This window comes from Nilaparvata lugens, chromosome 2 (assembly GCF_014356525.2).
Source record: "Nilaparvata lugens isolate BPH chromosome 2, ASM1435652v1, whole genome shotgun sequence".
NCBI lineage: Eukaryota > Metazoa > Arthropoda > Insecta > Hemiptera > Delphacidae > Nilaparvata > Nilaparvata lugens.
In genome coordinates this window covers 55,579,331-55,604,766 of record NC_052505.1, presented here as the reverse complement: position 1 = coordinate 55,604,766, position 25,436 = coordinate 55,579,331, and the positions used below count along the sequence as shown (strand labels likewise).

The following is a 25,436-nucleotide window of genomic DNA, read 5'->3' as shown; positions in this document are numbered from 1 at the left end:
TTTTGCTCTGATTTATTTTTTGAGATATTTGTTAATATATGTATCAAATTGTTCATGGTGTATGATTTATTTTCATTCCTCAATACCATAGGATAAGTTTTATATATATATATATTTTTTTTAAATTATCAGTATTATTGTGTAAGCTCATATCTGGGCCTATAAAGATTTTCATGAGACTGTATCCTATTAAAAACCACGACCTGATTTACATAATTATTAAAATATTTTCATGTTCTACCGATTGATGCCAAGCAGGAGGCTAATCGTTATTTAATTATAAAAAATAACGTGACAATATTATATTCTCTTTTTATCCTAGAGATTTCTCTTTTTTCAGATTGTTGATAACATTTCTTATTTATTCTCCTAGGATTTCGGGCTCACAGGTCTCGACATGCTGGTTATCCTCCATTTCCCATCCGTCATTGGCATTTATCATTTTGTATAGCTCTTTATAAAATTTGTAAATTTCTCCCAGTATCAGCCACCTAGTAGTTGTTACTCTTCCTCCCATTTTCAGTTTTGGGATCCATTTTCTTTCATTTGTGCTTTGTGCTATTTAATTTCTTAGTCGATCCTGTTGTTGACATAATTGCATTGATGAAGTTTTCTCCATATTCTTCCATCTCCTTCCTTATTCTTTTCCTTACTTCTTTTCCAAGTCGTCAATGCTCGTCCTTTTGATCTTTAGTTTTATTCACAATTCCATTCAATCTTTCACGCTCTTCGATAAAATCTCTTGTTTCAGCTGAAATCCTATTACTTCTCCTTCTTCCGTTTCTTTGTTGTTCTCCCTTTGACAGAAGCTGTGTGTATGGACTGTTTGAGGATATTGTATGCCACTTCCATGCTACTAGTTACCAATATTTTTGTTCTCCCTATTATTTCTTCCAAATTTTTCACAAAATTTTCAACATTCATCTGATTTATTTTCAATCGTTTTTGCTTCATGCGGATTTTTCTCTTGTGTAGAAGCATTTCACTCATCAGTAGCCTGTGATCCGAGTCATACTTAAAATTTTCAACGACTTCCATTTTCCTGACTGTATTGTTGCAGTTCTCTATAATTATATAATCGATTATTATCATGAATATATAAGATTATTACTAGCAGAAACCCGTGCTCTGCAAGGATCTATTTTATACTTGTCAAACTGAAAACTTGACGTACGGTGATAAAATTTTGAAGAATTGGAAATAGGCCTGTAACCATCCTTTGTTAATTAAGAATCTAATATCGGGGCACCGAGCTTCGCTCGTTATTTTCATTAATTGACTAGCAGGGTCCCATGCTTCGCTACGGGAATTTAATAATCAGATTATTTTTGTAAAATATTCATATCCTAAATTCTACCAAAGCCGTTATAATCGTTTTTGAGTCCATCATACAAACAAAAATTGCTTGCTGGATATAACTTGAATAATGAATTAATATAGTCTCGTCACTGTCATAGAATTTTGTATCCGAAAAGGTGCTCTCCCACGATGAAAATGTTATTGTATATAGGACCGTTTCAAGCTTCATTCAAATACATTTCTATAATCGTTGTCAGTAAGTGTGATGATTAGTTGCGCTGCTATCAACTCAGTTTGAACAACACATTCAACTCTGTTGAAATATACATTCAACTGAGTATTTTGAAAAGCTATTAAAAGTTAGCAATGCCTTATGGTGTCACCCAGTTGCTCTTATGCACTCATCTTGACATCAGGGAATATTTTTATTGAATCATGCAATCTTTTCAAATTATATTGCTAAAATGTTATAACCACAGCTGTTAATTTTCTCTCTTCCTCTCTTTAGTTCTCAACAAACGATGAAAATTTCTGTTTCAATAAGCTGCCACTTGGATGATCAATTTTTCCTCTCAAGTTATCTCAGAGATGAGACACAGCTCAAATGTTTGTATCACGGACCTACTATTTGCTAGGAGCATCTTATGATCTGCCCTCCATCGGTAATAAATAAAGGAATTAAGCCACAGCTTGGCATGAAGATTATTGAGTCTAATCATTTGAATTATTAATTGATATGTTGGGAGTGCTCTGTAGAATAGTAGACTAATTGCAGCGAATTATGTGGAATATTGAGCGGGGATTAAGAGTCGACCTCGACTTTATCCATTGGCAATTAATATTTCTCGTTGACAGTTATCAAATTAGCAGTGATCATGTCATTTTTGCTTTTGCTTGATGCAATTGAAAATAGAACTCCAAATCAAGTCTATTTGGGATTGGTTGACTCCAATTGACTCCATTGGTGGATCTCTTGCTTACTCTGGAATTTCTGGCATAGCCTATAGCTTAAGCTGGTTTACACCGAAGGCGCAAATACATAGATCCACTACATCTGAAAATGAATCTTTCTCTAAACGCGGAGTAGTTATTGGCAAAACGTTGATGGCTTAATCCTTATGGATTCTATTAGATTGAACGGAACTTGACTAACACATATGTTCATCAAATGTTCATATTTTGTTAATAACTTTGGTGTAAACGCAGCTTTACTCTTCTTTACACTTATTCAAAAGTGTAAAATCAGCCAATCCACTGATTCTTTCTTCCATGGAAGTCCATTTATGTATAAGAGTCCATTCATAATAATTAGTCTAACATTTAATGTGGCTGATTTCTCATGTCCTAAACTTGACTATCATAAATATTTAAGTGGGAATTTTTAAGTGGACATTTTAATGTTAATTTCAATTATTCTGAATAGAGTTTATTCAACCACTTTGATCATTGACTATACCATTATATGATTTCTTTCTCCAATCTTAGCTTGAAACCAAAAGCTTAGGGCTGAAAATTTGAATGTAAATTAACATGTAACTTAATTTAATTCCTATCTAAATTGAGAACTTGAGTATTTACTTGTGATTCATTGATATAAATATCAATAGGTCTGTCGTGTGTCATGTAATGACATCAATATCGAGGACCGAGCTTAGCTGTGGAGTACAAAAGCATAAGAAATTTATTACGAAATAAGAAATTATAATATCATTCATAGTTCATAAAGAAATGTTCAATCTTATCACAGAAAATTGAGATTAATTCCCAGAGGAATGCAAGAATTCCCCTTACAAAGGCCTAGTTGCACAAAATCCGGTTGAATTTTAATCCTGATTGATTTCACATAAACCAAATCAGAGAAGACCATTTCAAAAAGATGGATCCACTGGAATTATCAGGATTGAAAATAATACGGCTTTTTTTGCAACCGGCACTAAGTACCTGATTGAATGATTACAAAAGTTCAACAGCTGAGTCATAATTTTGACACAGTCCCACACACATGAACTCGCTCACTCACTTCCATCATCAACAGATGACGAAATAATTATTATCAGCTGTTTTTCCAAGGATGAATAATAATTAACTTTTCAATGTCCTTCAGCGAATTCTCCCAGGGATGAGACTTAGTGCAATCGAATTTTTATATTATAATCCTACTATGCTCTGGATTTCGTGAGAATCGTTAGAGCCGTTTTCAAGATCCGGTGAAATACAAATATATAAACATCTGAATATCTAAACATTCAAACATCTGAACATCTAAACATATGAACAGAAATTGCTCGTTTAATAGTATAGGATGAAAGGGAATAGGACCAGCTGATAGAATATTATTTTTTTTTCGATATAGCTTTTAGCTGATTTTGAAACATGAAAATATCAGGTCCAGTAGCTCGAAAGCCTGTTCAATTTCAATCATGATTAAATTCCATCAGAACTAATCAGAGCAGGGTTTTTTTTCTTATAGAAGGCTTTTCTGATTGGTTCTCGTGGTATTTAGGTATTTAGTCCGGGTTAGGAATTAACAGACAGGACAACTGGCTCTCTCAAGGCCATATACAGAAATTGCTCTCTCAATATAATAGTATTGACAACTTTAGTATTGTGATCTATCAATATCAATAGGTTTGTCTTGTGTCATGTAATGACATCGTGAAAGGAAATAGGAGCAGCTGATGGAATATTATGTTTTATTTCGATTCAGTTCTTAGCTGATATTGAAACATGAAAATATCAGGCCCAGTAGCACAAAAGCTTGTTCAATTTCAATCAGGATTGAATTTCATGAGAATTAATCAGAGCAGGGGTTTTTTTTTAATAGAAGGGATTTGTCATCGGTTCTCGTGGTATTTAGTCCAGATTATGAATTAACAGACAGTGCAACTGGCTCTCTCAAGGCCATGACTGCATACATACATAGAGCAACAGAGGTACCAATACAATAGAAGCTGAAGAAATTAGTCGCATTTCTATCACCTCACTCTCTCTAGATTATGGTTCTATAGTAAAATATGATATGGACATTTCACTTATAATTAAGAGATTGGGAGAAGAAGAATATAGCTACATGCTGAAAGACGAACTCTAAACCCTTGAAAACCACCCTTAGAGTTGAAATATCGCCAAAAGATTTCTTAGTGAGCACCTAGGACGTATAAGGAAGCTATATTCTAAGTTTTGTTGCAATCCATCCAGTAGTTTTCCAGAAATCGTGATCAGTGAGTCAGTGAGATAAGATTTTTATAAGTATAGATAAACAGAACAAAATTATCTAGAATGATCGTGTTTATATTTCACAGCTGGCTGTCATCTTATGTATTTCGGGGATGCGATATTTTGGTTTTTCACATACTCACTCGTTCACTCGCTTTTCTACTATCCATAGCTGTTTCAGCTTAGGATGAATTATCCATTTAATGTCATTCAGCAAGTTTTATCAAGCATGAGACCTTGTGCAATCGAATTCTCATATCATAGATCTACTATGTTCCAAATCTCGTGAAAATCGTGAGAGCTGTTTTCGAGATCCGTTGAACATGAATAACCAGAAATAAATATATAAAAATCTGGTGTGGCGCACTCACACAACTTTCCTTGCCGTTATGAAAATTTATCACCTGACGCTAGTGTTCCCGCGCATCTCAAGTCTACTATTCAAAGATCCAAGCCAGCTGGTGACAGGACTATAACGCTGGAGACACACGAGGTCTGCTATCTCTTCATAGTGAATGATTTAATAGAATCAACAGTTGCCAACAGTTTGCAATTGAAATAAAAACATTTTCTCGAATTTCGAGCTTATTTTAAATGTTAGGTGAAAATGTTACTGAACATTAATTGAAGAGATTTCCATGCTTAATCTTTTCCACTCGAAATTTTTCGTTTGAATTATATCTGAGACCTGATAATTGTGAATCTAAAATCAAACTTTGCATAGATGGGGCGGAGCTCCTGAAATCTTTACAGATATGGGACTTGTGACAGTTGATATTGCTTATCAATGACTATTTTAGGTATGAATTTGATCAAAATCGTTGGAGCCATTTTCGAGAAAATCGCTAAAAGCCCTTTTTTGACAACATTTTCGGCATTTTAGCCGCCATCTTGAATCGCATTCGATCGAAATTGTTCGTGTCAGATCCTTATGGTGTAAGGACCTTGAGTTCCAAATTTCAAGTCATTCCGTTAATTGGGAGATGAGATATCATCGTGTACACAGACGCACATACACTCATACACACACACACACACACACACACACACACACACACACACACACACACACACACACACACACACACACACACACACACACACACACACACACACACACACACACACACACCACACACACACACACACACACACACACACACACACACACACACACACACACACACACACACAGACCAATACCCAAAAACCACTTTTTTGGACTCAGCGGACCTTAAAACGTATAGAAATTCAGAAATTGGGGTACCTTAATTTTTTTCGGAAAGCAATACTTTCCTTACCTATGGTAATAGGGCAAGGAAAGTGAAAATACAGAAATTTCTCGCTTAATATAATAGGATATGCAAAGTTTCAAGCTAATTAGTCCAGTAGTTCAGACCAGAGAAAACTCCTATAATGAGAATAACAACGTAGTGCATTTATAATATCACGCATAATCATGCATAAGTTAGTTCTGCATTGTCCCACCAGATCGCATAAGCATGTCAACAGTCGCTTGTAATGGCTTGTAATGAGTGGAAGGAGAAAAGTGGGCTGGCATGGGAATATGGAAGGAAAGTGTCAGTCTTTTGATCCGGTTTTTTATAGCTGCATTTGGCAGCCTGCCAGGCTTTCAACTCATTTCTGAGGAAGCCTCAACAATAATATTGCAAGCACAACCAGAGGCCAATTAGTGGCCTATTATAAAAGACAAACAATTTCATTCCTTTGTGACATGTAGCTTTCTGCTCTGACAACTCTAGAGCTGAAATGAATATATATAATTTCTATTTTTCTATAATCTGTTGATATGATAAGTTCTTTAATATGATAAGGAGAAGAAAAGGAGGATGATAAGAATAATGAGAAGAATAAGAAGAAAATATTATTTGATGATCATGAGTAGAGAAGAGTAGGATGAGATGATGATAATGATGATAATAATGATAATAATGATAATAATGATAATAATGATAATAATAATAAGAGAAGGAGGAGTGATGATGGGATATGACAGAAGAAAGAGAAGAGCCTCTGATCATTTTCTTTCCCTCTCATAATTATTATCCTTCTTCTCACTTCTTCTTCCACTATTATTCTCAGCTCTTCATCTTCTTCACGTTCTCTTCCTCTTCCTCCTCTATTCTCATCTTCATTTTCTTCTTCTTCTCCTTATTCTTATTCTGCTATTTCTTTGTTTCTTATTTTTCTCCTCCTCTTCTTCCTCCTCCTAGAAGAAAAAGAAGAATGAGAAGACACGAAGAAATAGCAGAAGAAGAATAAGATGGAGATGAATAAAATGAAGATAAAAATGGAGGAGGAGGAGCTGAAGGAAGAGGAGGAGAAGGAGAAGAAGAAGTAGTAGTAGAAGAAGAAGAATAAGAAGAAGAGGAAGGAGAAGAAGAGGAAGAAAAAGAAGAAGAAGAAGAAGGGGAAGAAGAAGAAGAAGAAGGGGAAGAAGGAGGTGATGGAGTAGGAGGAAGTGTGAGTGTTAACTATTGTTAAGTATTATTAGGATGAGAATCTCTTTTTTCAGAAAAATTATGGCTTCCATATACTTGATCAGGAAATAGTTTTCTGGTTGAATCTCTCTAATTAGAAACTACAACAAAATATAAGGGTGAATATATATTAAAGCATGCATACCGCGTGGGAAATTTTCAGTAATTATTGAGAATTGTATTGAATACTTGCTCTCGTATTGTGAAAAACATATTTCTCATTTATAATTTGTGAGAGGAATTTTCAAATGATACTTGTTCTCTTATTGTTAAACTCTCATTCTTTATTTTTTATTTGTGAAAAGGAAAACTTCTCCATGATCCAATAATAATGTATTTAATGAAAATGAATCATTAATTGAAAAGTATACGTATGATTATGAATTCATACTATAAGTACCCTACAATATATATTCCTTCTAAAAAAATGATAATTCTCTAAGACAAGTGGATTGGTTGAATGCCTGTTTGGAAGACTACGAAAGGATGACAACCTCTTCAACCAACTCGGAGGGCATTTCTATTCTAGAAATTAAACTCTCATACACTTAAAACAGGATAATGTGTGGTAAATTCCAATTTCTTCCAAACTCCACATTATTTTCCTATAATCGGAGAGAATAGTTGGGCATATTTTAAGATATTTTTTAAAATGGCAATTTATTCAGTTTATAATGCTTTTATGATGTGAGTGTTATACTATCACCCCATACTCTCTTTTGTTCCATATTGGGGCTTTCTATCACATATAATGTGAGTGATGTATATGTGATAAAAATTATTTTTCTAGATTGTGCCTTGGTCACTGAGTAGAAATATCTCTAGTAGAAAATGTTTTCTCTGCTGAATATATTCAGGAGGACTGTGTCTAGTCAAGAAAGAATAAGTTATATGAATGCATCCAAAGAATATAAATTATTATGCAGAAAGAAGAGGATTGAACACATGAAGTACGTAGAATCGAAACTAAAATCGGTTAGAGGCTCAAAAACATTTTGGGAACTAATTAATAATTTTAGAGGTAAGCACTCAGCGAATAATGATTCTGGTATCGAAGCAGAGATTTGGGTTAGGTATTTTCAACAATTGTATTCACCCATTAGGAGTTCCGAGCAAACAAGCTATGCGGCGCCTTCAGTTGAAGATTACCAATTAGATAAGATGATTGAAATGAATGAACTCGACTGCGCTTTAAAAAAACTCCGCGGAAATAAGGCACCCGGATACGACAGAATACAGGCAGAATTTTATAAAAATTCGCCTACTGAGTACAGGGAACTACTACGGTACTCACCTTTTTCAATAATATCTTAGACAGCGAATCAGTGCCTACAGCTTTTGCTAGATCAATTATATTTTCATTCCACAAAAAAAGCGACAACATTGACGTTGCTAACTACAGATCGATTTCATTTGTCAACTCAGCAGCTGAGATTTTTTCAGGAATATTTTTGAGAAGAATGGGAAAAAGGGTAGAAGGTGGGAATGTATTGGAGGAGAATCAGGCGGGTTTCAGGAGGGGCTATTCGACTGTAGATAATGTGTTTGTTCTGCATAGTATAATTCATTATAAGCTGAGCGTTGAAAAGAAAAAAACTTACTGCTTCTTTATCGATTACAAATCCGCATTCGATCTTGTGGATAGAGAGGCTCTATTCTATAAACTACACGGTTTGGGTCTTTCAAATAAATGCGTTCGTTTGATAAGAAACTTGTATAATGATACATATAGTGATTTGATGTAATAGAGGTATAACACGTGGTTTTAATATCGAGAGTGGCTTAGAACAGGGCTGCCTGTTATCTCCTTTATTATTCCTGCTGTTTATTCATGACATATGTGAGTCTATAGGGGGAGGCTTGACAATAGATGGATTCAGAATCAATAGCCTACTATATGCAGATGACTTGGTAATATTCTCAGACAGTGCTACAATGCTACAAATAATGATAAATGAGCTGCGGAACTACTGCATACGCTGGAATCTTACGCTGAATATGGCAAAATCTAAGGTAATGGTGTTTCGAAAAGGTGGAAGATTGGGTAGAAATGAGAAGTGGTATTATGGAGAAGACAAATTAGAAGTGGTAAACGAATATAAGTACCTTGGAATAACATTTACCCCTGCCCTGTCTATGAGTTCGCATTTCGAAAATAAGGTGACTGCAGCCAAATATGGTATTAACAGTGTTTGGCGAAAGCTTATTTTAAATGACAAGGTACCAATTTCATCGAAGTGGCATGTCTTTAATGCGGCAAGTAGAGCTGTTGTCACATATGCCGCGGAGATGTGGGGGTATATTGAATCGGAGGAACTTGAACGTTTTGGTCGGTTTTTCATAAAAAGATTGCTCTTCCTGCCAATGAATACTCCTCACTATGTGTTATACTTGGAATCAGGGGTGAATAAAATGTGGTTGACTACCTTATGCCAGCATTTTAATTATATATTGAAAACTTTGGCTATGCCCGCCGAAAGATTCCCACGAATTATTTCGGAAATTTTTATTAGAAAGAAATGTGGCTGGTATAAGCATTGGCTAGAGTTGTGTCAGGAGTATGAGGTAGATTGGCCGGATTCATTGGAACAAAGAGATGGGTGGGTTGAGATAGGTCAGCTCCTGACCGAAGCGAATGGATAGGCAGAGCTGACTTGGCTCACTTCCACTCAGTGTACGCAGCTTTAAATAAAGATTAGACTTTAATAAGAGATTACATCAATGATAGTAATAAACGGCACTTCATTAGTATTATTTTCAAAACTAGAGGAGCCCTATTACCACTCAACTTCAGGCCGGAAAGACAGGAAGGCACTTATAGATGTTCCATGTGTAATAGTAATGGGTACAAGGATATATTTCATTTTGTAGGTACATGTAAAATTTTGGCAGAAATAAGAAAAAAATGGTTTAATCAATGGATATTGGAAAGGACAGAGGTAATAGAGTATTTAAATGGTAAAAGTTGGAGGAATCTAGTGGGATATGTGAAAGCTGCATTAAAGTACAGAGGGGAAATAATAAATGAGTTCAATTACTGATTTATACCAGAAAAATAAGTTGTATACTTGCGAATATTAATTCAGAATAGGAAATTAGATATATCATTTTGATCTCATGCTTTCAATAATATTATAACGCAAGCCTTGCCACATTGTTTGTTTGTATTGTTCATTGATCAATTAATTAATTGTGTAGGCTGTTCAAGATATTATAATTTATTGCTCGTTTTCTATTGATCACCAAAAGTTCACAGTGGTTATTGTTTTTTTTTCTCTCTCTCTCTCTCTCAACTTCGGCTGACGGCAGAAAATGCCAAGCTAAATGAACTTAGAACACTTATTGATATTATCAAGAGATACTATCTTCTCTATACTTATAAAAGGCTAAGCCCCGACAGACTGAAATCACACCACAGCCCAAACTACTGAGCCTAAAAGCTTGAAATTTTGCACGATTGTTTATGGTAGCCTGAAAACATCCACTAAGAAAGGATTTTCAGAAATTTGCCCCCCTGAGGGAGCTGGGGCCCCCCCAAAATTTTGTACTTTTGAACCACTCATTTCACAGCAAAGTCATGAGAAACGTTTTTGTTCAGCTACGAAAAAAAATTAGATCTATGCAGAAAAATCTCGATCAGGAGCACAGGGGGGTCCAGGAGAGGGCATTTTTCGAAAATTTTGATGTAAAATCACACTACAGCTCAAACTAATTGTCCTACAGACTTGAAACTTTGCACAAATATTCTTCAAACATGCTAGACGCGCACTAAGAACGGATTTTGAGATATTTTGCCTCTAAAGGTTTCAAAGGATGGAAAAGGATCCTATTAAGTAAGGTTATGAACATGGTAAGGTGAGTGCCATATGGAAATGAGATAATTTATTTATTGACATTTGATATTCTAACATATGTTGTAATCATTGGAAATAACAAAATAATAATTATGATAGAAATTCAAAAAAGAACATCTGTTCTGTTATTGCTTTCTACCTGATTCCACTCAACCTCAATAATATTGTTCTGATAATTGATAAATATGTTTAATAATATTATAATTATTGATATAATAAAAGTATTGTTTTGATAATTAATTATTATCATTAATATAATAATAGTATTGTTTTGGTAATCAATAAATATTTTTATTTTCACAGACTCTGTATAATTTATAATGGTGAATGTGGAACAGCTGCATCAAAGAAATTATCTCAAAAACATATGTTTAGGAAAACCATAGTTTTGAACTTCGTTTTCCTGATGCAATGTATAAGCCTACACGTGGCATGTATTATTAATTTTTCAGCTAGAAAAGTTTTTTGAGACTGCTAAATAAACGTCTACAGTTTTATCAATGCTGTATCGGCAATATGAAAACGCATGCAGTTAATATGTCTTTAAATAAAGGTGTTGATATCTACATGATAATATTATTCTCTACCATTTTTATTTAATTAAAATTTCAAAATTATTCAAGCCTTGATACTGTAGAATGATTGACTCCCTGTACAGTCAGTCGAAAATTTTAATATTGAAATGAGGGGTATTTTGGCAAGCTGAACAAAAAAGTAAGGTCCTATGCACCTTTTTGATATTATTTCTTCAAATGAAAAATGAGTTTTGTGGGTTGTCAAAACTCCCCTTGAAAGAGAACTATTCATTTTATCCTATCTTTTAGTAAAATAACTATGATTTCTGCATTGAATAACATCTATCTTGCCAACAAGAATCGAGCTCTTTGTGAATTTAGATATGACCTACACTTTAGATTTATATAATTCATTACGTCAAGTTTTCATTTTGTCAAGTTTTAAAATAGACCCTCGCGAAGCACGGGTTCTTGCTAGTTTATTATATACATTTGATATCAATACTGCTATAATATTGTCTTGTAAATAAAGCTCTTCTCTTTATTTCTTTCTTTCTTTCTATTGGGGCTTTCTATCACATATAATGTGAGTGATGTATATGTGATAAAAATTATTTCTCTAGATTGTGCCTTGGTCACTGAGTAGAAATAATTTTGAAACCAAAGTTCTTCATCGAAAATTCAATTGAAATTCAATTGTTGATCAATCCAATTGATTAACAAACAAAATCATCAAATATATTATTATTACCATCTTCATCCATTGATTATCCACATTCTCTTTCCAAATCACTATAATGGAATGCCCTGCACTAGCAACCTTTATTCTCTGCATCCGCTCTTGAATTCACTATTATCTTAATTATTGATTAAGAATTAAATTATTAATTATTTATTATTAACCTTAGCTTTCCCTTTATATGTCTTCTTCATTGAGATTGGTTTTAGAATCAATATTGGAAGGATAGATATTGGTTGAGCTTGCAGAAGAATATCACAATGAACAAAGGAAACAGCTCGAATTTGTAAAACTCAATAAATAACGAGAAAGCTCAAGATAACTATTAAAGTATTTAAGCCAAGTCTAATTATTATGATGATAAAACAGTGATTGGAAAAATATAGGCCTATATTATATCATTCAAAACATTACTAGGAGAAATACATTCAGTACCTTTTTTCAACTTTATATAATAATTGTTGGGATATTAAAACTTTGAATAAAAAACCTCCAGTAGAAAACCTTTGAAGCCATTCACCTTTTCAAATGTTGCCAAATTAAATCAGAGAAATCTTCTATAATAATTTGCTATATTAATTCTGTGATTCTTCTCGTAGTATCATATGATAGTTCTCTATCTCCAAACCGGTATGCCCTCACATTATCGAGCATTCTGGAAGATCTAAGAGTTCAAAAGTGAATTTCTAAAAAAAAATTAAGATAAATATTGTAGTTGTTGGTGGTACTTGAAATGCATGTTAAACAGCTCATTAGTTAATAATAGTCCAGTTGTGAAAAAAGGCAGTTTTGCCTTTCCGAAAACGCAACATTTTTCGGGTAATGATTCTGGAGTATTGGATATCTTTACAAAAGTTGACCTTATCGATTCTTTCAAAGCTTTTCTCAAGTGAGAGAAAAATGAGTATATTGTGATTCCAGGCTATTAACTATGTATACTAACATCCTGCAAAAATTCAGCTTCACCAATATTATGGATAGGGTGACTTATGTAGTTTAAATGAATGTAATAATAGTAATACATCAGCTTCTTCTTCTTTTCTCATGATATCTTATTCTCTTCATCTCCTACCTATTTTTCTTCATCTCCAAACTTATTTTCCTTCATCATCAAGTTGTAGCTCATCTTTTTCTCCTTCTTCTGCTTCTTACTATTATCTTTTTGTCATCATGTTCTATTATTTATTCTTCTTCGTCTACTCAAAATCGTCATTTTATTCTTATCATCTACTCATCTTCTTCTTTTTCTTCTCCTCTTCTTCATCATTCTATTCTTCCTCTTCTTCTCTTTCTTCTTCTTATTTTTTCTTCTTCTCATTGAAGGAAGAGTAGTATGGGAAGGAGTAGCAAGATAGAAATAAGAAGTGGTAGAACATGAAGAAGATTAGATAGTGGAAGAAGAAGGAAAAAATCTTCTTCTTTTTTTTCTTCTTCTTTTTCTAGGAGGAGGATGAGAAAAAGAAGAAGAAGAAGAAGGAGTAGCATATGAGAGAAATAAGAATTAGTGGATCATGAAGGAGGAGAAGAGGATAAGAAAGATGAAGATATACTATACAATAGTGATAAAAAATAAATATTTAGAAGATGATGAACTGAAAACTTCATATTTTCTTCTTCTTCTCCTTTTCTTATTCCTTTACTTCTTCTTTACATAGCATTCTCATTCTTACAGAACACAGAGTAATATAAATGATACAGTCATGATTCAGCTGTGAGTTTCCCAATCATCAGGAGAATGTTGGGATGAAATGCAAAGAAAACAGAAGGCGGTTGAATAATATTATTATCACAATAGTCCTATAATATTGCTATAATTGCTTCACAAGTTGACAGGTGTCTGGTGCCGATTTGACTGTGTGTGTGTGCGCATCTGTGTGGTGTGTGTGTGTGTGATAGTGTCGAAGGAGTGAGGGGCGACTACCTGTCAGTGGAGTGGGTGATAGAGTTGTTGTGATGACGGAGTGCGGAAGGGGGGTGAGCGAGACCGGAGTAGGATTCTGCGCGCTACCTACAATCTGGCAAAGGAACTACTCGATTAAGCGTGAACAGATAGTCCTATGTGAACAGATAGTCCTATTCCGCTAGCCTTCTGTGCTATTATTAATTCTGTGTTCAGACGTGATGATGCGTCAAACCTAATTTTCCCATCCCGTATGTGCATATGCCAGCTCTTCAATCTATTATAGATATCAGATGAAATTAAACTGAGCGCTGCTATCCAGAGATTATCAGTTTGATGTAAGGGTAAGCATTCCTGACTAGCAATTGGGAGGTACCGGGCTCGATTCCCGGGCAGGCAACTAATTTTTGGATAGTAGTCTCATCGAATTTCCATCCAGCTGTTAACCCTGTTGTCAATGTCTGCAGTTGCAGAAGTCTTTGGGGTGACTTGCAGCATTTATTTAGGATTCTCGTTAAATAATAATTAAACATTAAAGATATAGTTAACGACTGCAAGAGATAGGACTGTGGAACAGAATAGTTGTAAAACTATGATAGCGCCAGTAGTGTCTCAAACACAATAAGTAGCTACAATAGCGAACAATAGTAGCTACTACATGAACTTCATTGATGTAATCTGTTGTGTTCAGTAAGACTACAGTTGAGTTTTTGTCAACTTTGGTGATGAAAATACTGGGGTCTGAGCAAAGGTCTTTGATGGATTTGAACTCCTGGGGTGTGAGGTTGGGAGTTGGAGTGAGGGATTCAATGAATTTTTTAGAGCTTACTTTGTTCAGGAGTGAATTGCAGAGGATTTCAACAGGGTGGTTGGCTGGGAGAGACTAAGGTTCACAATTAGATTTTGGGGCAAATTTTTTGATGATTTGTTCGGAAGTAGTCAAGGGGGGAGGGCAAGAAGGGTCAGAAGTGTTGTTGCCACTGAAGTATACTTGCCATCTGAGATATCTTGTGAAGTGAACAGTATCCGAGAGAAGGTCTATGGCATTAAGTTTGAGAGTTGGGGCAAAAGAGAGACCCTTGTTGAGGACTGATTGATCTGTAGGTGGAAGGTTTCTTGAGGATAGGATGAGGACAGTGGGATTTTCGACGTTTTCTTAATGGATTGAAGGAGATGTATATTATTAGGGCTAACGTTTGGGTAAGGAGGGTGGAATATGGCAGGGTGGTGGTAGGTTCAAGAGTGAGGCAAGGCTGAGTTTGACACTGATGAGGGAGGAGGGGTTGAGAATGTTGGAATGATGCATTTGAAGAGGCAGGTTATTTTGGAAGTGGGATTTGTACAGGGAAGAAAGTTTTTCAAGGTGAGAGTTTATGTTTTTCTCTAGAGCACAATCTGATTTTTTTCAAGTATTTCATCACAAATATTGGATAGGGAAAGATCATTGTGAAGTTTAATCAGTTTGACAAAAGACATAAGTTGACCAAGATGGGAGTTGAAAGATAGAGTGTACTGTTCATGGACAATATCAAGGAACTGCAGTGAAATCTGATGTTGGAATTTGAATAGAGGTGGGTCGAATTGGGGAGAAAGACCAGATAGTGGGAGTTGTATCGATGAACCATTTGGAGGTATTTGAAGAAGTTTGCAGGTGGAGAGGAATTCAACATGACTAATGCATTTGGAGAGTTTTTTGGGATGGAAATGAATTTGTTCGAACCAGTAATTGCAAGCAAAGTTGGGATGAAATTGTAGCATGGTGTTTAACGTTGAGGGGAATGAGAGAAGGGATATTGAGTACTATGTAAATGTGGAAGCAAGGAAGTAAGTAGATTGGGTCGGTTTAGGATAAATCAACAATCACAAAGCAAGATAGGAATTGGTAGAGATGGCTGATTTACTATTAGGATAGAAGTTGGTGAGTGGAGAAAATCAGGATAAAGATTATTCATAAATAATTGATTATTACGAAAAAAAGGGAGTAATCAGTGTTAGGTTATAAGAATAGAATTAACAGAATAGGATAACAAACAGCATGGTGAGTCAATAATTTTGGGCTATAGGTTATTGATAATATACTATCAATTGAGTCATTTCAACACAGGAGAGTAGCTAATGTGATGTTAGGAATTAACAAAAAGTTATAACATATTCTAGTTATCCAATGAAATTATATTGAGATATGGTCAAGTTAGATTATAGGTTAAGTTGAGTTGAGTTGTATAATATTAGGTATAACAAAATTATTGAGACTATGTGAACTGAGAAAGTTGGAAGGAGTTCATAGAGTATTTATAATTATAACAAAAGAGTACAAAACAGAAGAGAAAGGGCATGGAAGTGAACAGTTGATAGAAGGAAGTTTACACATGAATGAAGAGGGAAAATTACTAGATCACTTGTAGCACACAACAGAAGATAGTTTGTTTATTGGTCATTAAAGAAAGTTATTGGACATCAAACGTAGAAGTCAGTGTTTTTCTACTTAGATTTTTTGCATATTTCAAATTTTCTCACAAAAATTACGCACACTACAGCTTTCAGACTAGTTTTATCCAATTTTTCAGATATTTTTCCATATGAATCCAGCATAAGTTTTTCAAAAACTAGTCCCCAAACAATTCAGCATCTGTGTATTCCACCAGAGGAACTGAATTCCGGGCGAAATCTTTCACTCTGTATAACTCGCTAATAAAGCGTTTATGGATTTGTGTTTATAAGAACTTTTTTTCTTATTTTTACCTCCACTATCACGTATTAAATTATTTTACCATAATTATGAATCACCTTGTATATGATGGAATTTATTCCAATTTGATTAAACAGTTGGTGTAGAGTTGATAGCTATAATGGTGCTATTGCTGTCTGTTGAGGACTGGAAGCAGCTCCAAGCACCCAAATAAAAGCCAATTCTTTCGTCTTGACATCTATGAAGGTGGTTGTGGGAAGGAGGGTGGCAAGGACTTTGACTTTGAAGCATTGGTCGAAGCTCTTGTTGTGTTCAGAACCATGAGTAGGGATGGGTAGGGAAGTATTACCTTTAAAGGGAGCCCTGTGATTGTTGATCCGGAGGTTTAGGGCAGTGGTGGTTCCACCTATGTAGAAGATAGGACAGAAGTTGCAGAAAAGGAGGTAGATGCAATTTTTTTGGAATTTTATTTTTCATAATTATTGTATCCTCTCTCGGAAAAGTGTTCTTCAAAGTTCCCCTCCAATCCATGATTTTATTCAGTTTTGTGGAGTTTTTCGTTTCTGTCTTTTGCAATTGAGGGTGCTTATCCCTCACCAACATAACTTTGGGGAAATATCGGCCTCATCTCTCGTTGTGACGGTACTCTCTCCCTCCAACTGGGAAGGAGACCGGCTGTTCTTCGTTCTACTCTCTCGTTGTCAATTGAAATGCGCGGCTGAAATTGGTTGTGATGAATTCTTGTTATACATGATTAAAATTAAGCCATGATGTATTAGTGCATGCGGTGTGAAAAGACTGATGCCAAAAACCTAGAGTATCTGCTCTACCGACTGAGGCCTATCCAGGGACCAAAAGCTTTAAAGCCGGTGAGTCCGTTCCTTTATTGAAATATAAGTTACGAAAGGACCCTTAGGTGGAGTCAGTTCTCACAATCGTCGTCATCGTCATTCAAGGATTAGGCTCTGTTTGCCTGTTCCGGCATCCATTTCATTTCTTCATCGGTCGTCCGACACCTCTTCTCCCATCGGGTTTTTAGTGCCAAGCTTGAATTGGGAGTCTATTTGCTGGCATACGAAGTAGATGGCTAGACCAGTCTTCTCTACTTTTCTTCAATTTGCAATGAAGACACTACATTCAGTTCGGTTCTTATCACATCGTTTCTTATGTAATCCAACCTAGTGTAGCCTTTGACTACTCGAAGGAACCTCATTTCGGCTGCTTGAATACGGGACTCGGTTAATACTGGAATACGGTATTTTTCATTGTTACCCAGGCTTCGCTTCCGTAAGCTATTATTGGTACAACAATTAGTCTGTAGAATTTCATCAGAGTGGCTTGTCTTGTTTCCTTCCCTATTGTTCTACGTATTGCACCACACACAGCACTGAATTTTGTCAATTTCTCACTTACATCATCTTCTCTGTCAAATGAGTCAAAGTTTCCACAATGTATAAAAAATCTCTATTCAGCTATATTGTATGATATGATACTGTGTTAATTAAATGGTTATCTTATCGGTTCTTATTCTATAGGAGGCAGTGGCAAGACACAGGATCGGAAACGCATTTCTGCCCTACTTCTCCACTGTCATTTTAACGTGGACCTCACCATGGACCTCACTATAGCTCAATCAATTTTCTATAAATGAGAATAGAGATAGAATATTGTATACTTACTTGACTTTCTGAAGAGACTTGTCGTATTGAAACTCCCATCTCTGCCCGACTCTAATGTCATAGCCTTCTGAGCCAATAAGCAATCTGAATAGACGATTGTCGTTCAATAGGAAGGGCACCTCACTGGCAAACAATGCAAAATGATATGAAAATTATTATTAATGAATACATGCTTGTATAATATCTATGCATTTTTGAGCTACTTGAGCACAGATCTACTTGAATTAATATAGAATGGGTTTGCATTATGTCAAATCCCAGCCTCTCGTTGAAGCATCATGTGTCAATCTTACTCCAAGGGGGGGGGGACACGGAAATATATAATTTGAATTGTATGGCAAGGAACTAGGATTACAATCGTTTAACCATAAGTACGATTGCCTCGTATAGTAGGTCTTACCTTGTGTTGGCGAATATTGCAGCCTATTTTGCTCCGTGGAGAGGGGAGGACGTACAGTAAAAAATTAATTAATAGTTAAAATGGTTAGATTAAATAAAATAATTGAACAATTATAGTATTTGAGGTTATGATTCAACAATAGGTAGATGCAGGTTAGGTTGACCAACCTTTGTTTAATCGGATTGTCGGTACCATTTAATTCAGAGTATCTAAGTAGAATGACTGGTGTATGGATGGAACAGATTGAAAAAGTTAATTTGCTCAATAGAGGGTTTAGCGGTCTACAAAGGTAGCCGAAGTAAGGGATCTGAATTTCTCACTTAACGCTGTAGGTGATTATAATACAGTGAGATGGAATTAAATCCAATTTAATAATGAAATGCAGTTCAACTTGAATATGCTGAGAGTAAATTATGCTGTCACTAGGAACAGACGGAGATAGTGATTTTGGAGTGAACTTTTTCTCCAAATGATGACTAATATATCCAGAATCCAATAATTGTGCCGTAATTTGGAAAGATATTAGACCGCATGAAACAACAGACAGAATGGCAAATCCATGCGAACCAGGTCTCTGATAAGTACTATAGGTTGTATGAAGGCAAAGTGCTGAACCAAAATAGTAAATATTTCGAATACCGAGTTTAATTCCAATGTTGTCTATACAATCTATTACCTCTCTTTGTGACATTGATCGGCTGATAATGCAGGAATCACTTCACCTCGGCGTGGTAGGCTAGTGGGAGTCGATTTATTATTTGATTCTACGGGATATTCCCAATAAAAAGATTTATTACTTGATAAGAAAATCGACCACCATTTACCACCAGAAGAAATAATAGTCTTATGATAGATACTATACTCGCTAATGTCTGACTATTGCAAAACAGGATGTGTCCTGAATGATCAATATGTGTCAGTCGAGAAAGAACGAATTTGTAGGTATAATGAAGTAAACCCAGTTTAACAAAATGGTAATATGGATATATTCTGAGAGGTAAACTGTTACATCAAATATTGAATAAATTAATGAACAGATTATACAAACTATGACTTTCAATAGATACAGAATGGATATTGAATGATAGCGGATTTGAATCTCTAAATTATAAATACTATGTAAAAAGTTTGGTACTCTTTGATTGAACAAAATAAAATGGATACCAGCCCTTGGAAAGGGCCATAAACTGAACTAGTTAAATAAGAAAAAACAAGTTAATACAAAATGATGATTCAGAAAATAGAACAAATTGATAATTAAAATTATTCTCAGGGTGTGGTTTCACCTGAGGGAAATAGACCTTTTGGCTAAGTACAGCTTGGATATTTAAATTTATTTAACACTAAGAAAATTGATTATGATAACTTTTGTAACCTTAATACTATAGTCATGACTTTCTAAAATGGACGAATTCATACGCTGTACAATTTTCGCAGATTTATGGGGATCCCCTTTTATATATTCGAATAACTTACATAGACTTTTGTTTCCATTTCTTGGTTTTCGAAATATATTTGGCCGTAGAATATATCGTCCCGGCTGGATCCTTCCACGTGGCGAAAAATGTTGAACAGACTTCACTAATATAATTTCGGGGTTTATTTAAATGGAATTTAAAATCTTAGTATCACAATTATTATAGGAACTTTGGAACAACTTTTTTAAAACAGAAAGACGAAGATTGAATTACATTAAACAGAAATTAAAGCTTTTGAACAATTAAGTACGTGGACTAGGTCTGCATCCTACTGATGATCCTTGCAAAATGGCCTCGAGTCTTCTTCTTCTAATTTCCACTTGGGTTTCTTCTTCAAATTCTATCTCGCAAAATTTACATATTAATTCGGGATTGGTCCGATTCTGTGACATAACCAATATGCTGAATGGGTGGTGTCACTGTGTCCAACTTTAAAGCTTTTAAATAGGGCGAAATTCCTGATTTTAAGTTGTTCCAAATTATCATTTAGTTTATATAATTAAAATAATGCACAAATAAATAATAGAATTCGTCTATGATAATATGCATTTAAAATTGGCTTCGATGGATAGCTAATGATTATAGAACATTCACATGCTTTTATAACATAAAGTATACATGATATAAGAATATATATGCTTATAACAATAACGAACACAATAATAAATAAATACTTCTTCCTTTTTTTTTTGTTTATATGGTTTTTTATGTGCCAGAATATCGACCCTCAATCGTCATAGATTGGCTATGCTAATTTGTCTACATATTTTTAACAAGTATATATTTATGATAGTTCATTAAATGAATATTTAGGCCTATTCGGCATGGAAATTAAACTATAAAAATGAGAATGTTGATATTATATGATTTTTATGATCAATTATTAGTCGAACTGCCTTCTCAATTTGCTACTTGTTAACAAGTTAGCTTTGGTCTGTTTTGGGGTTATGTTTTTGTTTCAAAACTAACCTTCAAATATACTTTTACTGATCCAATCCATAAACATACAAACATATACGGTTTTTTCTGTGACAGATTTTTGAAAGGTATATAATTACTGATTTATTTATTGCATACTTTGTAGGTTAGATAACAGTCGTCTATCTACCTCAGATAAGATTGGAATGTTTCTGGTGATAGAATTTATTTTGTTCTCATAATGGCCTATGAATAAATCTATTGTGTAGTTTGAGGGCTGTACAATCATTGGTACATCACAAAAGTCCCTCTAAATCAAGTCTGTGGGTTTATGATTCAGGAACAGGATCTATGAGCACGCAGGCTCGATTTACTCAAGTACCAAATGATTGACTCGGTATCTGCTATTTTATATAGCTGGTCTCAATTAACTGAGCAAATTTTTGGTTCATCGAACACAAAACGAGTTCAAAGTGCCCTAGATGGTGCACAGACTCATCTGATGCAATTTAAGGTGATAAGGTACCCCTTAATGGCACGCAGGCCATTGGTAGTAACCTTTAGGAGTGAGGTTTGTCCATCTAGTCTCCTATAAATGATATAGAGTCAAGCTGATTTTTTCAGGTTGATCTCTTTACAAAGGTGAGTGTAAATGATACAGTGATACATTTACCTCAAAGTATAGATTTTCGGCATTTCGCCGTGCAATACAATGTTTAAAACATGGATGCGACTTCAACAGTTAGTCGATATCTGGTAGCTAACTTCCCGCTAAACTTCTTCCAAGCAATCATGTGTACTGAGTTGATGTTTTCACTAGATACCGCCTTTCCTGGATGACCCTTACACAAAAATAGACATAGAACGTTTAAAACATTTAAATTTTGGTTAGATTTACATTAATCAGTAAGTATTATATGTTTAAATTTGATACAGACTGGACAAATCGATTCTTTTCATAATTTTGAACTATTTCTTCATATCGTTGAGGTTATGGGTCGATATCCAATTCTTTTTTCATGTAACAATATAAAATATACATATTATAATAAACATAAAATTATTTTTGGTTTTTCTCATTGGTTTTTTACATAATATACATTTATTAATAGGTACAATATTACCTCGAACGATTTTACAATTCTTCTGTATTGGTGAAGTTGGTACTTCTACTTAATATTTTCTTCCACTTACAGCTGATTATCGATTTTTATAATCTCGAAGCAATTTCCTGTATAGGCAGGCCAAATGTTCAATTCAAAATCCTCAATATTTGATTTAATAATATGTACACAATCTGTGCACAGATTTTCAGTTGGACAAATTTATCCGGCCTCATTTTCAATAATAATTTTCTTTTCCAAGTCTGTAACAAGATGCCCATGGAAATTTGTTTTTGCTTGAGTTGGAACTTGACCTCGCCTTGTTGTGGACAAATCATCATAATATTTACTCGGTGAGTATTACAGATATAAAAAATTGTTTACTTTCTTTATCATCACTAGTTGGATCAATGCCTGCTTATCTCGCTAACCACTAATGTTTGTTTATCCTCTCATTGCGCTTGTTTACATCCGTAGCTGTTGTACCTTTTTCTTAGGTTAGCTAGGCTAATACTGCAAACTGGATCTTTGTTGTTGATGTTGTGTGATATAAAAGTTTTCAGTAATACTGAATATCCTTTGAAGTTATCTTGATTGAAGATCTCTCATGTAGTATTGTAGGGATAGATAAATTCCATATAGATGCTGGCTTCTTAAATACTCCAATAAGAGATGAAATGAGACATGTTCAGGTTATGTTTACTATGTTGTTGTTATTGGAGACAGTCTCAGCCGCTAAGATGAAATCCAATGGTATAATATTGTTGACATATGAAGCTTTGTTATTATTATTTCATGAAGTTGAATTTGAAGTTTTACTCCGCCGTCCCTCATTCAGTATTATTTATAATAATTGGAGTGAGAATCTATGTTGATTTTTGACCGTCCTGTTATTTATTTATTGTTCAAATCTGGTATGGCTGTGATGAAGATGAATCCTTCCCGTAATGAGCTGTTTTCCTTGAATTGTTATCAACTTAGTTGGCTTCCACCGCACATGCCGGTAGTGGTTGTGGGTTTTTTCAAATATAGTTCCTCCTTTCTGACTGGTAACATGAGGTTTGGTGTTTTTAAACTTAACATGTTTGCTGAGATTGTGGATTTTTCTGGATAGTGTTTTCCTATCCTGCATGTGGGTGTGAACTGTGCTTGATTTTGATTTCATATGATGGGGAGGACTGTAGAATCTCCGGAATGTTTGCTTTTTCTTTAAAACTGATTTCCTGCTTTTTTTCTGAGTGGTGTCTGGATGAAGGATGATTGACTTTAATTTGGCTTGATGGTGGTGTTTGTGGATCCTTCTAAATACTCTTCTTATTTTTTGAATTTCCTTCCTGTTTAACTGCCGTCTTGATTTTCTGTGGTATTTTCTTTGTCTTCTGTTGTTGTGATTATGTGACAGGTTATGATGTTTGCCGGTTTTGTTTGTTACAGGAGGTATCTTCAGTGGATTGGTGGTGCTAGCCATTGACGGTTTGGGCTGTCCCTCGGATTGGTGGATGGCGTCCTCCGGCTCCTCTCGGTGTTCGGCGAGAAACGGGTCGGCTCCAACATGGACATGCTGGGTAGGTTGATCCTCCATGCTTGTACTGTATTTGTTTGTTGGCGCCATGATCTGGGACGTCTCTTCCGTTCCGGTATTGAGTTTGTCAGAGAATTGTTCCGATTTTGCGATCACATCTGTAATTGCTCCAGTATATTCCAACCTTTTTTGATCAAGCATGTCAGCGATCCTTGTTCACATTACTGCACATCTAGCTTCGATCTCTCCCATAATGGTTGTAGTGTGGTTCTCTAAACGAGCCAATAATTGCCGGAACTCTTCTTTCTGCTCTTCTCTGTCCCTGTCCCTCTCTTCCTGTTGCTTGCGCTCTCTCTCCTTCTGTTCTTCTCGGTGCCTGTCTTTCTTCTCGATAATCCAAGACATCATTTCCACGAATCTCCTGTGAATGGCGAATTCTTGTGCCATCATCGCAGGTCTATGGGTGTCCTCCTGTACTAATTCTTCTCCTGTTTTAGGTATCGGCGGAGTGGTATGCGGTGATGAGGTGGTCGGCGGGGCTGATGCATTGGGCATCGCAGCATCACCAGTGACTGGCTCCAAATGATGTACATCCGGATGAGAAACAGAAGAGTTTGGATTGGTGTTGTCCATCGTGAACCAATAAATCCGCGGATGATATTATGGAATTTAAGCAGTATTTCAGTAGTATGTGGGTAGACCAGTGGATCGATGCTGATTTGCTCAAAATTATATAAGTGATGAGATGAGTGAACAACAAATATTTATCACAGTGATTAGTGCCACGAGATGACTAGAGGATAATTCAGTGCACGTTGATCTTCAATTGTTCGAGGTAAAACACATAAAACAGTAAAATTAACAATAAAATATAATATAAGACAAAATATATAACGATTTCCTGTGAGGTAGGATACAAAACCTTCTTGTTTTATAATTTTCATCTGGTTCAGTCCACATACAAAATTGATCTGTTCAATCTCAAGTTCGTTCTTTCTCTTCCCTGAAAATTCATCACTAGCTGACAAATCTTTTACCCACACTGATCATGCAGGGCACGGCTTATTAATAATTGAGGTTCTGTGTCACTCCAGTTTGATAAGGATAGTTATGATGAATATTCAGGCCAAATTTGACAAGTTGGGGTTGATCCAAAGTTTGAAAAAATTTCTGGGTACTAGTGGAATAATTATGTGATCTAATAGTGTAGCTGTACATGCCTAGGGGTCTCATCAGAGGCTAACACAGTTGGGCGCCATGTGTCAAATCCCAGCCTCTCGTTGAAGCATCGTGTGTCAATCTTACTCCAAGGGGGGGGACACGGAAATATATAATTTGAATAGTATGGCAAGGAACTAGGATTACAATCGTTTAACCATAAGTACGATTGCCTCGTATAGTAGGTCTTACCTTGTGTTGGCGAATATTGCAGCCTATTTTGCTCCGTGGAGAGGGGAGGACGTACAGTGGAGAAGTAATTAATAGTTAAAATGGTTAGATTAAATAAAATAATTGAACAATCATAGTATTTGAGGTTATAATTTAACAATAGGTAGTTGCAGGTTAGGTTGACTAACCTTTGTTTAATCGGATTGTCGGTACCATTTAATTCAGAGTATCTAA

The 25,436-nt window shown here is 35.2% G+C and overlaps 1 protein-coding gene and 1 long non-coding RNA gene across 3 annotated transcripts in view; one reads left to right on the top strand and one right to left on the bottom strand.

The window, feature by feature from the left end:
- Positions 1-25,436, bottom strand: part of LOC111054806 — a 724,817-nt gene that overhangs the window by 316,859 nt on the left and 382,522 nt on the right. For both annotated transcript variants that reach the window (XM_039419907.1, XM_039419906.1), the window contains exon 10: positions 18,393-18,515. In XM_039419907.1, the coding sequence (XP_039275841.1) occupies positions 18,393-18,515 (123 nt within the window). The remainder of the gene's footprint in view (positions 1-18,392; positions 18,516-25,436) is intronic.
- Positions 22,403-24,804, top strand: LOC120349553. The gene is made up of 3 exons (XR_005570384.1): positions 22,403-22,644; positions 23,726-23,856; positions 24,311-24,804. It is a non-coding gene; the product is annotated as an uncharacterized LOC120349553 (long non-coding RNA).